Source organism: Salvelinus sp. IW2-2015, unplaced genomic scaffold (genome assembly GCF_002910315.2).
Source record: "Salvelinus sp. IW2-2015 unplaced genomic scaffold, ASM291031v2 Un_scaffold1831, whole genome shotgun sequence".
Classification (NCBI taxonomy): Eukaryota; Metazoa; Chordata; class Actinopteri; order Salmoniformes; family Salmonidae; genus Salvelinus; species Salvelinus sp. IW2-2015.
The window spans coordinates 113,862-128,734 of record NW_019943202.1 but is presented as its reverse complement, the minus strand read 5'-3'; the positions used below and the strand labels follow the sequence as shown (position 1 = coordinate 128,734).

General features: G+C 41.6%; 1 protein-coding gene across 1 annotated transcript in view; it reads right to left on the bottom strand.

Moving 5' to 3' along the window:
• Window positions 1-335: 335 nt before the first annotated feature.
• The window catches only part of LOC139024742 (GTPase IMAP family member 7-like), a gene marked incomplete at its 5' end in the record, with an annotated part of 38,047 nt that continues 23,509 nt past the window's right edge, over window positions 336-14,873 (bottom strand). The window contains one exon of the mRNA XM_070439669.1: window positions 336-920. Within this exon, the coding sequence (XP_070295770.1) occupies window positions 336-920 (585 nt within the window). The remainder of the gene's footprint in view (window positions 921-14,873) is intronic.

Here is a 14,873-nt window from a genome sequence, read left to right as displayed (position 1 = left end):
CAGGGAGGTGACCAAGAACCCAATTGTCACCTTGACAGAGCTCCAAAGTTCCTCGGTGTAGATGGGAGAACCTTCCAGATGGACAACCATCTCTGCAGCACTCCACCAATCCGGCCTTTATGGTAGAGTGGCCAGACAGAAGCCACTCATCAGTAAAAGGCACGTGACAGCCTGCTTGGAATTTAACAAGAGGCACCTAAAGGACGCTCAGACCATGAGAAACAAAACTCTCTGGTCTGATGAAACCAAGATTGAACTCTTTAGCCTGAATGCTAAGTGTCACGTCTGGATGAAACCTGGCGCCATCCCTATGTTGAAGCCTGGTGATGGCAGCATCATGCTGTGGGGATGTTTTTCAGCAGCAGAGACTGGGAGTCTAAACACGATCGAGCTCCTACCACTGAACCTATTGCTACCCCTGACAATTTGATCAGGAGTTTCTTCCACACACTCTCTTTAGCCTGTTTTCTCATCTCTTCCTCTGACATCTGTCCCGTTGACTCCTTCCTAAGACTCTCTATCTCTGCTTCTATTTCTCTCTCTACCTCTTGGAGGACCTCGTTGGTGTAGCATCCTCCTCCGTTATCTCTCACCATCTTCTCTATGGTGTTGAGTAGCTCTGCTACTTGGTACTGGTTGTTCCTGTACTGACCCTGCTGACTGTTGTTCCAGGATTTGTTGTCGATGACGTGACAACGGCCTCCACATTTCTCCACAAGCTCACGCAGTTTCTTATTTGTTTTCACAAAATCCTCAATGGTTGTACTTTTGAGCTGGTAACCATGAATGAATAGGACTGTAGAATATTGTAAGGTCTCTGGTGACAAATATTCCTCAATTTTTGTGATGACTTGGTCCTCGTGGACTGTGTACCTCTCCACTCTAAGCACAATAAGAAAGGCATTTGGCCCCGGAGCACACTCAACAATACATTAACTTCTACTTGGTCACAATCCCGGATCAGGGAGCGCCCTCATCAGTAAAAAAGCTGACTAGCATAGCCTAGCATAGCACCACAAGTAAATACTAGCATCTAAATATCATGAAATCACAAGTCCAAGCCACCAGATGAAAGATACACATCTTGTGAATCCAGCCATCATTTCCGATTTTTAAAATGTTTTACAGCAAGAGAGTAGAGATCTGGAACTAAGGGGCTAGTGCCGGCTATGAAAAACAGACCCAGACATTATATTCCTCCTCCACCAAACTTTACAGTTGGCACTGATATGCATTGGGGCGCAGGTAGGCATTATTCTGGTATCGCCAAACCCAGATTGTCGTCGACTACCAGATGGTGAAGTGTGATTTCATCGCGTTTGCACTGCTCCTGAGTCCAATGGGCGACGAGCTTTTACAGCCATTCCAGCCGATTCGCTTGGGCATTGAAGCATGTTGATCTTAGGCTTGCTGTGCGGCCGCTGGCCATGGAAACCCATTTCATGAGTCTCCCGACGAAACAGTTTATTGGTGCTGATGATGCTTCCAGAGGCAGTTTGGAACCGGTAGTTGAGTGTTGCAACAGAGGACAAGACGATTTTTATGCGCTTCAGCCCTCGCGGTCCTGCTTGTAAACTTGTGTGGCCTACCACTTTGTGGCTGAGCCGTTGTTGCTTCTAGAATGTAACAGCACTTACAGTTGACCGGGGCAGCTCTAGCAGGGCAAGGCATATGACGAACTGACCTTGTTTTGGAAAGTTGTCATCCTATGACAGTGCCACGTTGAAGAGTACTGACTCTTTCAGTAAGGCCATTCTAAAGCCCCCTGTTTGTCTATGGAGATTGCATGGCACTGTGGCATGATTGTATCACCTGTCCGCATACGGGTGTGGCTGAAAATAGCTGAATCCACTAATTTGGAAGGGTGTCCACATACTTTTTGTATTTATAGTGTTTAGCTCAAACTCTCGGCTTGAACAGAACCATAATAGGAATGGGCTAATAGCAATTACTATTACAAAGAATCGAAAGTAATCTGAGCAATGGGTAGTTTGTGGTGCGCGTCAATGTTTTTTGCATCAACCCAAGGAAATAAGAGGTTTACAAGACGAACTGGGTATTTTTGCAGTATGCATGTTGAAGGAGTGTAGTTATAATAATCTTTGGTCTGACAGACGTTTTTTACGTGACAACCAAAATGCATTGTATGATGTAACAGAACAAGGTGCCAACATAGCTGGTATTGCTTAGCATCAGCTTCATTAGTAATTGAAGTATTTTACACACATCATGTGTCCATTACCAATCTATGCAGAATTGGAATGCAATGATTTGTCACGCAGAACTTGAAAATGTGAAGAAAACAGTAAATACATTCTCCCATGCATTAGTTGCTTCAGAAAGTTATTCCAGACCTTTTTCGACATTTTTGTTAGTTGTTTACAGGCCTTATCCTATAACTGTATTAAATAAGTTTCCCCCCTCATCAATCTACACACAATACCCATAAATGACAAACCAAAAACAGTTTTTACAGATTTTTTATAATTTAATTTAAATAATTTTATAACATTAATGAAATTATCACATTTACATAAGTATTCAGACCCTTTACTCCAGTACTTTGTTTGAAGCACCTTTGGCAGCGAATTACAGCCTTGAGTCTTCTTGGGAATGACGCTACAAGCTTGGCACCCTGTATTTGGGGAGTTTTCTCCATTCCTCTCTGCAGATCCTCTCACAGCTCTTGTCAGATTTGGATTTGGGAGCGTTGCTGCAACAGCTATTTTCAGGTCCTTTCCAAAATGTCGCATCGGGTTCAAGTCCGGGCTTTGGCTGTGGCCACTCAAAGACATTCAGAAGATTTGTCCCGAAGCCACTCCTGCGTTGTCTTGGCTGCGTGCTAGGGTTTGTTGTCCTGGTCAGAAGGTGAACCTTTGCCCAGTCTAAGGTCTGTACTTCTCCATTCCATCTTTGCCTGTACTTTGCTCGCATTCATGCTTTGCCTCAATCATGACTAGTCTCCAGGTCCCTTCCGCTGAAAAATCCCCACAGCATGATGCTGCACCTACGCATGCTTCACGTAGGGATGGTGCCAGGTTCCTTGAGACGTGACGCTTGGCATTCAAAGGCCAAAGAGTTCGATCTTGGTTTCATCAGACGAGAAGAATCTTTGTTTCTCATGGTCTGAGAGTCTTAGGTTGCCTTTTGGCAAACTCTCAAGCGGGCTGTATGTGCCTTTTACTGAAGAGTGGCCTTCCGTCTGGTCATCTCATACAGGCCTGTTGGTTGGCGTGATGCGGGATGGGTGTTTCCCTTCTGGAAGGTTCTCCCATCTCCACAGAGGACTCTAGACCACTCTAGCATTAGTGGACTATCAGGTTCTTGGTCACATCCCTGAACCAAAGGCTAGCATCTATGAAGAGTCTTGGGTGGTCTCCGCATGCGTGGATCCCACTGTGAAGCAATGGAGGAGGTGTGGACAATTCAGGTATGTTTATCCCCATTTCGTTCTGTTTGCTTCTTTTTAAGAATGTTTTTTCAATAAAATCGGTGGTAATAAACCCTCTTATCACACGCACTATCACCATTTGGGTTTATTTGTTACCCAGTGGTTGGTAAATATTGACAGAAACAACACACTGGGTTGGTGAATAAGCGCCAACATGTTGGGTTGTTGGGATTACCCCAAACATGTTGTTAATTTAATCATCAATTGTCTTTTTAATTCACTTTAAATGTAATCTATAGGTTATTTTCAGGAGGTTGTGGCTTTAATTAGGGCCGTGGCTTTCCGATTGGGTTTGGCCACCCGTGAGAGTAATGTCCTTCGGTTGATCATGTACGTGTGTAACTGCAATTTCACCTTTCCTTATGTTGTTGGCACATTACATATTCTAATATAACATTAATACAATTATTATAGTACATATTGTAAAGTCCTCAGGCTCTGCTCAGGCCTACAACACAAACCCAGGGCACTGCGTTGCATCAGCCTCTGGCCTGCTCGCCTCCCTACTCTGAGGAAGTACAGTTCCGCTCAGTCCCAGTCAAACTGTTCGCTGCTCTGGCACCCGCAATGGTGGAAAAACTCCTTCAACGACGCCGAGGTCAGCGGGAGTCAATCACCACCTTCCGGAGACACCTGAACCCCCTCTTTAAGAATACCTAGGATAGGATAAAGTTAATCTTCTAACCCCCCCCCTTATAAAGAGTTAGATTTGCATATTGTACAAGTGGTTGTTCCACTGGATATCATAAGGTAATGCAACCAATTTGTAAGTGCTCTGGATAGAGCGTCCTGCTAAATGAACTTAAATGTAAATGTAAATGTAAAAAAGTGCTAACTATCCCCAACATTGGCTACAAATGTGACCCATGCTGCAACCCAGCATTTTTAGACTGCATCCTATCCTCTCCTCGCTCTTCGTTCTAACCAGAGCCCCCCTTCCCTCTCTGCCTCTTTCTATGTCTCTCACTTGTTTCTCTCCAATTCAAATTCAAAATTGCTTTATTTGGCATGCGTCTCTTTTCCGTCTCTCTTTTTCGTCTGCCCTTCTATCGCCCTCTCCCCTCCCCCATCTCTCTTCCAGCAAACGGCTACCGCAGGGACTCCTTGTCCTCTCCTCGCTGCGCCCCCGCCCCTCACCAGCGCGCCTTTAGGGGGGATTGAGAATCCTGGACGGGATATTAATCAATACATCCCCTCCGCCAGGCTGCGAGGCATGAGACAGGGCCGCTCTGCTATTAAGTCACCGCTGAGCGCGGGGACCAGGAGAGCAGTGTCTGGCTGGCTCCTACCTCTGCTCAGCCACATCATTCACGTCCTTCTATAAGCTCCTTTCCTCCTTCCATCTCTCCCTCCTCCCCTTATTACCTCCCTCCTCCACTGACTGGAGGCCAACACCTACATCCTTCTTCCCTCTCTCTTTCGCTCCCAAACCTCCCTTCTATCTATCCCTCCATCTATTCCCTTCTCACTGCTGTACTGCTGCCGCGACTTGTGCTGAGGCACAAGCTACACGCTCGTCCAGTAATTAAACACATGTCTAATTTCACAGGGATACACGGCGCCGGTCTCACAGTGAAGGAATGCTCCTCTGAATGGGGAACGGGCCGGCTTTTTGACCATTAGCCGCACTAGTGTTTTTTTTAACTCTCTGACTCCTGTCTCTTCCCTCTTGTCTGGTCTGGTGCTCTGGTTTAAACCAGGGGTTGTTGTTGACCATGCCCTCTGTCTACTGAGGATGACATCCTTGTGTTATTCTGTCTGTTGAGCCTAGACTGCTTTACTTTTACGTTGAGGATAGATGCTAATTGTCTACCTGTATATTGTTGAACTTAGTTAGACAATTCTGTGAAGCCATTATTAGGAGAGATACAGTAGGTGGAACAGTTTAGATCAAAAATTTGGACAGCACCCTAATCATTTCAAGGGCTTTCGTTATTTTTACTATTTTTCTCATTGTAGAATAATAGTGAAGACATCAAAACTATGAAATAACAATTGGAAACATGTTGTAACCAAAGATGTGTTAAACAAATCAAATATCTTTTTATATTTCAGATATCTTCAACAGTGCCAATTTTCCTTGCATATTGGCAACAACCCGCCTGCCTTGACTGTTTATTAAAACCCCATTTTGGTGGTAAAACGTAAATGTGCTTGGCGTTCCCCATTAACGGGCTTGATTGAGTCTGGACGTTGCTCGACAGATTTACAGGCCGTGGTTTTGTGAAAAATTGTACTAACACATTTAACAGACAGAATACCATACCGTTGCATACAGACACATCCCAAATGGACACCACGTAATTGGTGTGGATAATTGGGTAATAATTTGTTGAGACATTGAATACTGCGATTTCAGCTTTAATCACCCATAAAGACAGCCAAAGTTTGTTGAATTACCAATGTGTTCATCCCTAAGCTTTCAAACAATCTAACATCACAACCACATTCCAATGGGTAAAAACAATGCCTGATTTTTGGTTAGTTTGTCATCTAAATGTGTTTGTCTGCGCTTTCAAACATTTAAAGAAAACAAAGTTAAAATGGGAATACAATGTCAGATACTTTGCATTCTATAAATAACGGTTATTGCGTTATCATGTGCTCATTAATAGGAACAACAAATGCGCTGGAAATGTTATTTAAAATCCATTAAAAAATGTATTTGATTTAGTCCTATGCTTTAACTTTGAATTTTTTGGTTGAGATGGAGATGTGAATACAACATATCAATTATACGCTTTTTTAGACAAACGGAATTCAAGTCAGACTAAGTCAGTGCACAGATGGAACTATCCAAGAGGAAGATCATCTCCTCTCTGTAACGGCTTCTTCTGTGGAAGAAGGAAGAAAAGGGCCAAAGCGCAGCGTGATTAGTGTTCATCATGTTAATAAAAGACATAAACTGAACACTTCCAAATACAAAACAAACAAACGTGAAAACCGAAACAGTTCTATCTGGTGGCAGACACACAAAGATGAAAGACAACCACCGACAACCCAACAGAAAACAGGCTCCAAATAAATGGCTCCCAGATCAGAGACAAACGACTAACACCTGCCTCTGATTGAGAAACGCATATCAGGCCAAAACACAGAAACAGGAAAACCTAGACATCACAACATAAGAATGCCCACTCAGCTCAGTCCTGACCAACCCTAAAACAAAGAAAATACAAAAGAAATATTGTCAGATACGTGACACTCTCCTACAATGTAATATCTAATTTGAATTGACAAGCCAAACACAATTCAATATCAGTTTGTATACAAATGAAATAATGGATTCCGTCTCCACCTCAACAAAAATATACATTAAAGATAGGACTAAATCTAAGCTACTCCAAGCTTGAAATGCTCTTTAAAGTAAAGTTTTGATTTTTGATTTAGTCCTATTCTTTGATTAACTTGAATTTTGGTTGAGAATTGAGAAGTGAATCCAAACGTGTTAGTGGATTACCTTGAAGATTACATTTTGAATCAACCAGAGCTCAAAACTAGGCGCAATATGTAGTCTTTTTTAGTTGAACCCTGGGTTGAATTTGAAACAATAGCTGTTGAATGTCTTTGCAAATGCTAAATAGACTAAATAAATGTATGATATATGAAATTTAATTTTGCAGCTGAGTTAATCTACCCTTTGGAATGACTTCCATAAGCAACAGTGAATTATTCAAATCCCTCCCAATTTTTTATTTTTAATCACTTGCTTCGTAAACAGAGGTGTAGACTAACAGTAAAATGCTTATTTACGGGCCTTTCCTAACAATGCAAAGAGATGAAAAAATAGAAATATTTAAAATATATATATATAATAATAAATAATAACAAGGAATAAATACACAAATGAGTAAATAATAATAACATTGGCTATATACTGTACACTGGGGTACGTACCGAGTCGATGTTCCTCGGGTACGAAGTAATTTTAGGTAAGATATGTACATATAGGAAGGGATAAAGTGACTAGGCAACAGGTAAGATAATAAACAGTAACAGCAGTTGTATGCGATGAGTAAAATACCTAACTATTTAGCAGTCTTATGGCTTGGGGTTAGAGACCATGTCAGGTTGCCTATTGTTTCAGACTTGGTGCACGCGGTACTGGGTTGCGTGCGGCAGCAGAGAAAAAGTTTATTGCTGGAGTTTTTTGACAATTTTTAGGTCCTTCCCTCTTTGAACACGGCAGGTATGGAAGAAGGGAGCTCGGCCCAAGTGATGGTACTTGGATGTACGCCATTCCCTCTGTAGGGGGGCCTTGCGGTTAGATGCCAAGCAGTTTACATACCAAAGCGGTGATGCAGCCAATCAAGATGCCAGCTGAAGAACTTTCTGACAATCTTTTCAGCCCCAAAGGGGGAAGTGGCGATTTGTCCGTGCTTCTTCACGAATGTGATATGGACACCGAGGAATGAAGCCTCTCGACCTGCTCCACTAACAGGTTGATGGGTGGATGGAGGCAGCTCGGATCCTCCGTTTCCTGTAGTCCACGATCAAAGCTTCCTTTATCTTGCTGACGTTGAGGGGGAGGTTGTTCTGGCAGCCACTCTGCCAGGTGTCGTACCTCCTCTCTGTACAGTGCCTTGCAAAGTAATTCATCCCCTTGGCATTTATCCTATTTTTGTGTGCATTACAACCTGTAATTTACATTTTATTTTGTTATTTAGATTTCATGTAATGGACATACACAAAATAGTCCAAATTGGGTGAGGTAAATGAAAAAAATTTACTTGTTTAAAAAAAATCTAAATATTCAGAACGGAAAATTAGTGCGTGCATATTTATTCACCATTTGCTATGAAGGCGCTAAATAAGATCTGGTGTGCTCCAATTACCTTCAGAAATCACATAATTATTTAAATAAAGTCCGACCTGTCTGCAATCTAAGTGTCACATGATCTCAGTGTATATACACCTGTTCTGAAAGGCCTGAGAGTCCTTTCACAACACCAAGCAAGCAGAACCATGAAGACCAAGAAGCTCTCCAAACAGGTCAGGGCCAAAGTTGTGGAGAAGTACAATCAGGATTGGTTATAAAAAAATTGCCGAAACGTTGAACATCCCACTGAGCACCATTAATCCACATGATTTAAAAATATTGAAAATATGGCACCACAACAAACCTGTAAAGAGAGGGCCACCCAACCAAAACTCACGGACCAGGCAAGGAGGGTATTCAATCAGAGAGGCAACAAAGAGACCAAAGATAACCCTGAAGGAGCTGCAAAGCTCCACAGTGGAGATTGGAGTTCTGTCCTAGGACCACTTTAAGCCGTACACTCCACAGAGTTGGCTTACGGAAGAGTGGCCAGAAAAAAAGCCATTGCTTAAAGAAAAAATAAGCAAACCCTTTGGTGTTCGGCCAAAGGCATGTGGGAGACTCCCCAAAATATTGAAGAAGGTACTTCTGGTCAGATGAGACAAAAAATTTATGCTTTTTTGTCATCAAGGAAAATGCATGTCTAGCGCAAAATTTGCTTGTACACCAAGCGGAACCCATTCAACTGAAGGAGCTGGAGCAGTTTTGCCTTGAAGAAGTAGGAAAATCCCTGTGACTAGATGTGCAAGCTTATAGAGACACACCCAGGAGACTTGCAGCTGTAATTGCTGCAGAAGTCTCTAGCATGTATTGGACTTTGGGGGGGGGGTGAATAGTTATGGCAAACTCAGTTTTCTGAGGGTATGTTTGGCAGCATGAGTGAAGGAGGCTTTGGGTTGTGGAATAGCGAAGCCAATCCTAGATGTAAATTTTGGTTTGGAGGATGCTTAAATGTGGAGTCTGGAAGGAGGGTTTACAGTTAGCCAGACACCTAGGTATTTTATAGTTGTCCACATATTAAGTCGGAACCGTCCAGAATAGTGATGCTAGTCGGGCGGGCGGGTACAGGCAGCGATCGTTGAAAGCATGCATTTCGTTTTTCTAGCATTTAAGAGCAGTTGGAGGCCACGGAAAGGAGTGTTGTTCCGGTTGCAAGCTCGTTTGGGAGGTAGTTAACACAGTGGTCCAAGAAGGGCAGAAGTATACAGAAATGTGTTGGTCTGGCGTAGAGGTGGGATCAAAGAATCACCCGCAGCCAGAGCGACATCATTGATATATACAGAGAAAAGAGTCCACCCGAGAATTGAACCCTGTGGCACCCCATAGAGACTGCCAGAGGTCCAGACAACAAGCCCTCGTCTTTGACACACTGAACTCTAATCTGAGAAGTAGTTAGTTGGACCAGGCGAGGCAAGTCATAAAAAACCAGGCTGTTGAGTCCTGCCGATAAGAATACGATAATGACAGAGTCGAAGCCTTGGCCCAGGTGATGAAGAACGGCTGAGACAGTACTGTCCTTTTATTTATGATATTGTGTAAGACACTTGAGCGTGGCTGAGGTGCACCCATGACAGCTCGGAAACATGATTGCATAGCGGAGAAAGGTACGATGGGATTCGAATGGTCGGTGATCTGTTTTGTTCACTTGGCATTCGAAGACTTTTAGAACAGCAGGTCAGGATGGATGTACAGGTTTGAGTCAGAATTTTTACATACACTGTTAGTTTGGAGTACCCATTAAAACTAGTTTTTCAACCTACTCCCCAAACTGCCTTGTTACAAAACTATAGTTTTGGCAGTCGGTTCAGACATATTACTTTGTGCATGACACAAGTAATTTTTACAGACAATTGTTTTCAAAGATTATTTCACCTATAATTCACCTGTATCAAATTTCAGTGGGTCAGAAGTTTACATACACTATGTTTGACTTTGCCTTCAAACAGCTTGGAAAATTTCAGAAAAATCAATGTATGGGCTTTAACGAAACTTTTGATAGGCTAATTGACATAATTTGAGTCAATTGGAAAATGTACCTGTGGATGTTTTTTCAAGGCTTACCTCAAAACTCGGTGCCCTTTGCTTGACATCATGGGGAAATCAAAAGAATTCAGCCAAGACGCTCAGAAAGATTGTGACCCTAGCATAATCTTGATTCAATCGCTTTGTGAGCAATTTCCAATGCCTGAAGGTACCAGCCACGTTCATCGTCTGTACCAACAAACCGGATCCGGCACCCCCATCAGTAAAAAGCTTGACTAGCATAGCCTAGCATAGCACAAGTAAATACTAGCATCTAAATATCCATTGAAATCACAAGTCCAAAGCCACCAGATGAAAGATACAATCTTTGTGAATCCAGCAATCATTTCGATTTTTTAAAATGTTTTACAGCAAACACAATATGTATCTATTAGCTAACCAGATAGCAAAAGACCCAACTTTTTTCAATTTCTTTTTCTGCATAGGTAGCTATCACAATTCGACAAATAAAGATAGAAAAGCCATAACCAAGAACAACTTCATAGATGACAGTCTATAACAGATTATATGGTATAGGATAGTTTTTCTTTGAAAAAAAGTTTGTGTGCATATTTCAGGTATAAATCACAGTTCTACATTGCAGCTGCAATCTGAAATAAGCGTTGGAAGCAAGCCAGGATAAATTAACAGAGACACGTCAATTACCAAAAGAATCATCCTAAACATTTCTGAAAAATACACAGCCTACAGCAAATCGAAAGATCACAGTCTTGTGAATAACAGCACATTTCAATTTTTCTAATGTATTTTACAGGAAGACAAATATGGTAAATCTATTGCAAACACGTTAGCAAATACACAGTATTCTATTTTTTTTCTCCATACATTTCTTATTCTTACAGAAGTGCTATGCACCTAATCGGACTCAACATAAAATATGATATGCCTTAACCAAGAAAAAACACTCTATCAAGTGACAGTCTGAAACATATTCATGGTATAGAGATAAGTTTTTGTTAGAAAAAAATTGCACTATTCAGTAGTAAATCACAGTTCTACATTGCAGCTGCACAATACTAAATACGTTGACAGCGAATATTACAGATGAGCCGCGTCAATTACCTTAAAAATTCATCATATAACATTTCATAAAAATTAACAAGCATACAGCAATGAAAGACCACAGTGTCTTGTGATTTCCAGACCAATATTTTAAGATTTTCTAAGTTTTTTCAAGCGAAAACACAATAAATCGATTATTAGCACTACCACATGTGCAAAGCGTTACCCGACGCATTGTCAGCCAAAGAGAGCGCAATAACGTAAATCGACGCCAAAATATATTAATTTTTTTCACTAACTTCTCAGAATTCTTCGATGAACACTCCTGTAACATCATTTAAAAATCATATACAGTTGTTCGAAAAGTGCATTTTAGCCATACAAAAAACGTGGTTATACACATAAAATAATAGGAAAACTAGCCTAAATATGTCGTGCCTTTCATTTGACAGTGATCTGCTAATTTACTAATCTAAACTTGCCTAAAAAATACAGGGTAGACAGCAATCGAAAGACAAATTAGTTCTTAATGCAATCGACGATTACATTTTAAAATTATCCTTACTTTCAATACAGGTTGCCAAGTTGAAGCTATCCAAAAAAATGGCGAATATGCGTCTAAAAATTTTCGACAGAACACGATTTATCATTTAAATAGTTCTTTACTGAGCTGTTCTTCCATCAATATCTTGGGCAATGTATCTTTCTATGTTAAACTCTTTTGGTCGATAATGTCCTCTGTCCTTCGAAATGTCCCCACTAACGACGACACGACCTAAAACGTGTCCTCTTCAGATGTCACACAAAATGCCTCAAAATCGCACTAAACGGATATAAATTGCTATAAAACGGTTAAATTCACTACTTATGATGTTTTTAACATCCTAATAACGAGAAACATGACCGGAGAATATAAGTGGGTAAACCAACGATTTGGACAAGAGACAGCAGTCCGATGGCGTCACGCTTGCGGAGGCGCACGTGCAGGAAATAAACGTCATCGGTCATTTTCGTTTGATATGCGGGCCCTGTTGAACGTCATCGATCTTCTTCAAATTGTGACGCCTCTACTGACACCTCTAGAGGAGACGTAGGCAGTTGGGTTGTCCTCATAGATTTCACGGGCCTTATAAAACTGACTGCCAACAGAGGACAAAATTTCTGGAATCTGACCCTGTCAGAAAAAGTGCTGTAGAAATTAGTTCTGTACTTCACTCAAGAGACATAATTCAACTTCATATAGAACATAGAAGTGTTTTCTATCCAATAATAACAATAATAATGCATATTGTACGATGCAAAGAATTATCCGAGGCAGTTTAATTTGGAGACAGAAAATGCTAATGGTTGAAACAGCACCCCTAATATTGAGAAAAGGATAACAACCATGGGACACGCAGACCGTCATACCGGCTCAAGAAGGAGACGCATCCTAGAGATGACGTACTTTGGTGCGAAAGTGGCAAATCAATCCCTGAACAACTTCAAGGACCTTGTGAGGATGCCGGAGGAAACAAGGTAAGCAAAGTGTCCTATATCCACATAAAAACGAGTCCTATATCGCATAACCTGAAAGGCCACTCAAATAAGGAAGAAGCCACTGCTCCAAAACGCCATAAAAAAAGCCAGACTACGGTTTGCAACTGCACATGTGGAAAAGATCGTACCTTTTGGAAGAAATGTCCTTTGGACTCTGATGAAACATATAGAACTGTTTTGGCCATAATGACCATCGTTATGTTTTTGTAGGAAAAAGGGGGGAAGGCTTGCAAGCCGAAGACCCCCATCCAACCTGAAGCAGCGGGGGGTGGCAGCTCATGTTGTAGGGGTGACTTTGATGGGCAGGAGGGACTGGGTGCACTTCACAAAATAGATGGACATATATGTGGATATATTGAAAGCAACCATCTCAAGAATCAGTCAGGATGTTAAAGCTTGGTTCGCAAATGGGTTCTTTCGCAAATGGGATCTTCCAAAGTTGTGGCCAAAATGGCTTTAAGAAAAAAAGTCAAGGTATTGGAGTGGCAATCACAAAGCCCTGACGCTTAATCCCATAGAAATTTGTTAGCAGGAACTGAAAAAGCATTTGCCAAGCAAGGAGGCCTCGCAACATTGCTGACTCAGTTACACCAGCTCTGTCAGGAGGAATGGGCCAAAATTCACCCAACTTATTGTGGGAAACCTGTGGAAGGTCCCGAAACGTTTGAACCCAATTACAATTTAAAGGCAATGTTAGCCAAATACTCATTGAGTTTATTGTTAAACTTCTGTCCCACTGGGAATGTGAATGAAAGAAATAAAAGCTGAATAAAATCATTCTGCTCTACTATTATTCCTGACATTTCACATTCTAAAATAAAGTGGTGATTCTAACTGATCTAAGACAGGTATTTTTCTAGGATTTAAAAGTCAGGAATTGTGAAAACTGAGTTTAAATGAGAAAGAAATAATAAAAGAAAAAAGAAAAAAGATTATTTAAATAAATTAAAAAGAAAATAACATATTTTTAATATTTACTAACATCAAGCATAAAACAATTAAATACAACCTATTACATTGAATGACTAGAAAGCACTCTAAGGAAAGCAAAGCTTAAAGGTTGTGGATTAAAATCCCTTGAAATATGTCCACAGTTTCGGCCACCTTCAGGTTCTCAGGCAGGCTATTCCAGAGGCAGGGGTTCATTGTAACTAAAAGGTGCCCTCTTCTATGTCTCTTGTTTGCTAGGCTTGGGATACAGGTAAAGAGCATCAAACACGGCAGAAAAATTCATTTTGCTTAAAACACTAGCACACACTAGCAGAGCAGCTGCTCAAACAGACACTCAGACACTCTGACAGGCTGATCACATCCCATAGATACCTGGTGGAAATAACTTTCAAAATGCCTGTGCCTGTTGGCAACGGTACATCGTTAATAGTGACAATCATCTAACAATAACCTAGGTATAGAGAAATAGCATAGGTGACAGTTTCTAGGAAATATGCCTCTGATGGTGCAGGTATATTCACATTCAGGCATTGTTGTTTTAAAAAATGTATTATCCTAACTGTAGCCCAATAAATTATCTAAGTCAGTCAGATATTATGAGCTGTCTTTTCATTGCTTGGTGAAGATAAGATAGAATTTCAAAAAGAGCAACTGAATGACATTTTACACAGTAGTCTTCTCTCCTCCTCCTCTCTCCTCCTCCTCGCTCTCGACACACTGACAAACACCAGGTGTGCGGAGTAGGCCAGGTCGGGCCAGGTAAAGCATGAAGTTGAGAGCAGTGACACGCAACTGTCACCAGTGTGGGCTGCTGCCAGGTTTGGTTGGAACGCTTGTCAAACTGGAACACGGGCAACATGATGATGTGGTGGTCAGGTACATGACAACCAGCCAGGAGACCAGTAGGCGACAGGAAGCTGTAAAGTGGAATGGGAGGCAGCCAATACACTCTCCAACACACAGGCACACACACCACACCTAGACAGGATGAACCGATATAGTAGACCTCACCCTGCAGGGTCACCTCCCACCCACGGTATGGCCACGTTGGCCAGGCAGGAGAAGACT